The 1926-nt window shown below is 43.1% G+C and overlaps 1 protein-coding gene across 1 annotated transcript; it reads left to right on the top strand.

Moving 5' to 3' along the window:
* Positions 1–990: 990 nt before the first annotated feature.
* On the top strand, positions 991–1926 carry LOC109679785 (olfactory receptor 9Q1-like). The gene has a single exon (XM_020154861.2). It carries the CDS (start codon positions 991–993, stop codon positions 1924–1926), a length of 936 nt encoding a protein of 311 aa, XP_020010450.1.

The raw sequence follows: 1926 nt of genomic DNA on the forward strand, positions 1-1926 counted from the left end.
AGTAGTGTGCTCTTTGCAAGGTGCTTCATATCTGATAACATTATTGATTACTGTAAGCTGAGCTCTGAGGGCCCATATATTGACTGAAGAAGGAAGAGTCAAGAAAGGCTTCTTGTAAAAATTACAATCTGTGCTGAGTTTTGAGGGTAGTACAAGAATAAGAGGGAAACTTGGAATGCACAGAAAGGGTTTTCTTGCCAAAGCACAGAGATGTGAGGGAATGTGGAGTATTAGAGAATCTGCCAATAATTCAGTTTGGCTGGAGAGATTGTGGGAGGGTTAGGTGTGACCATGGCTGCGAAGTTTGGGAAATAAGAAAAGGGCATGAAGAAGTCAGCAGAAAAGATCTTATGGAGGGCATTCCCAACATAGCTAGGAATCTCAGCAATATCCTGTCCATGATGGGTTACCCTGGCAGTGTTTTTAATAGGGGGATGAGATGTAATCAAATTGAGGTCTTAGAAATATGCAGATGTTAGTGGATATGTCAATTAAAAGAGCAAAAATTGGCAAGAAACAAATCTGAGGATGGGAAAAATAATTTCATGGCAGTTGCTTTAATCCAGATTGAGGCAAAAAGGACTGGATATAAAGAAAGGGTTATGGTTATGGAAAATTAGGGATGGTGTCTAAATGTGTATAGTCACATGGTTAGCTGAGGCCAGGTACGAGCCCCTATTGAAGTCAAAGTGAAGTTTTTTTCTCACAGTGGTTATCTGACCCACAGGACTCACACAGCAACTTAGCAATAGAGATGGGAGAATGCATACTCTTATTCTGGAATAGATAACCGGTATATTTTTCTTAACATTAAGATGACCCCCTTGATGTCAGGGGTAAAGTTTAGTCATCTTTGAAGTCCCACATAGTACTTGGTTTATTTTGTCTATAGTATATGACCAATAATTGTAAACTATAAATACATGTAAATACCATTTCCAACTTCCTAACTTGCTTCTCATCCTAGTCCTCATACGTACCACTGGCTTCATGGCAGAGACAAACCTCACCTTAGTGACAGAATTCCTCCTTATTGCATTCACTGACTATTCTGAACTGGCACTCCCTCTTTTCCTCTTGTTTTTACTTACCTATCTCATCACTTTATTGGGGAACTTGGGAATGATCATTCTGATCCACATGGATCACCAGCTCCACAGCCCGATGTACTTTCTTCTGAGGCACCTGTCTTTCATGGACATCTGCTACTCCTCTGTCACTGTTCCTCAGACAATGGCCGTGCTGTTGGAGCACGGGGCAACTTTATCCTACACACGCTGTGCTGCTCAGTTCTTCCTGTTCACCTTCTTTGGTGCCATTGACTGCTACCTCCTGGCCATTATGGCTTATGACCGATATGTGGCTGTGTGCCAACCACTGCTTTATGTCACCATGATGACACAGAAGGCCCGTCAAGGTTTTGTGGCTGGGGCTTATGTTGCTGGTCTCTTCAGTGCCTTGGTGAGGACTGTCACAGCATTCACACTCTCTTTTTGTGGGAACAATGTGGTTGACTTCATTTTCTGTGACCTCCCTCCTCTTTTAAAGATAGTGTGTGGGGACAGCTTCACTCAGGAAGTGGTGATTATCGTGTTTGCCGTTTTTGTCATCCCTGCTTGCATGGTGGTGATCTTGGTGTCCTACCTGTTTATCATTGTGGCCATAATGAGGATCCCTTCAGCTGGAGGCAGAGCTAAGACCTTCTCTACCTGTGCCTCCCACATCACCACAGTGTCACTCTTCTTTGGTACCCTGATCTTCATGTACCTGAGAGATAACTCTGGCCAGTCCTCAGAAAGAGATCGTGTGGTATCTGTGTTCTACACAACAGTGATCCCCATGTTGAATCCCCTCATCTATAGTTTGAGGAACAAGGAAGTGAAGGAAGCTCTGAGGAAAATTCTCAATAGAGTCAAGCTTTCCTAA

The sequence above is a fragment of the Castor canadensis genome, chromosome 1 (genome assembly GCF_047511655.1).
Source record: "Castor canadensis chromosome 1, mCasCan1.hap1v2, whole genome shotgun sequence".
Taxonomy (NCBI): domain Eukaryota; kingdom Metazoa; phylum Chordata; class Mammalia; order Rodentia; family Castoridae; genus Castor; species Castor canadensis.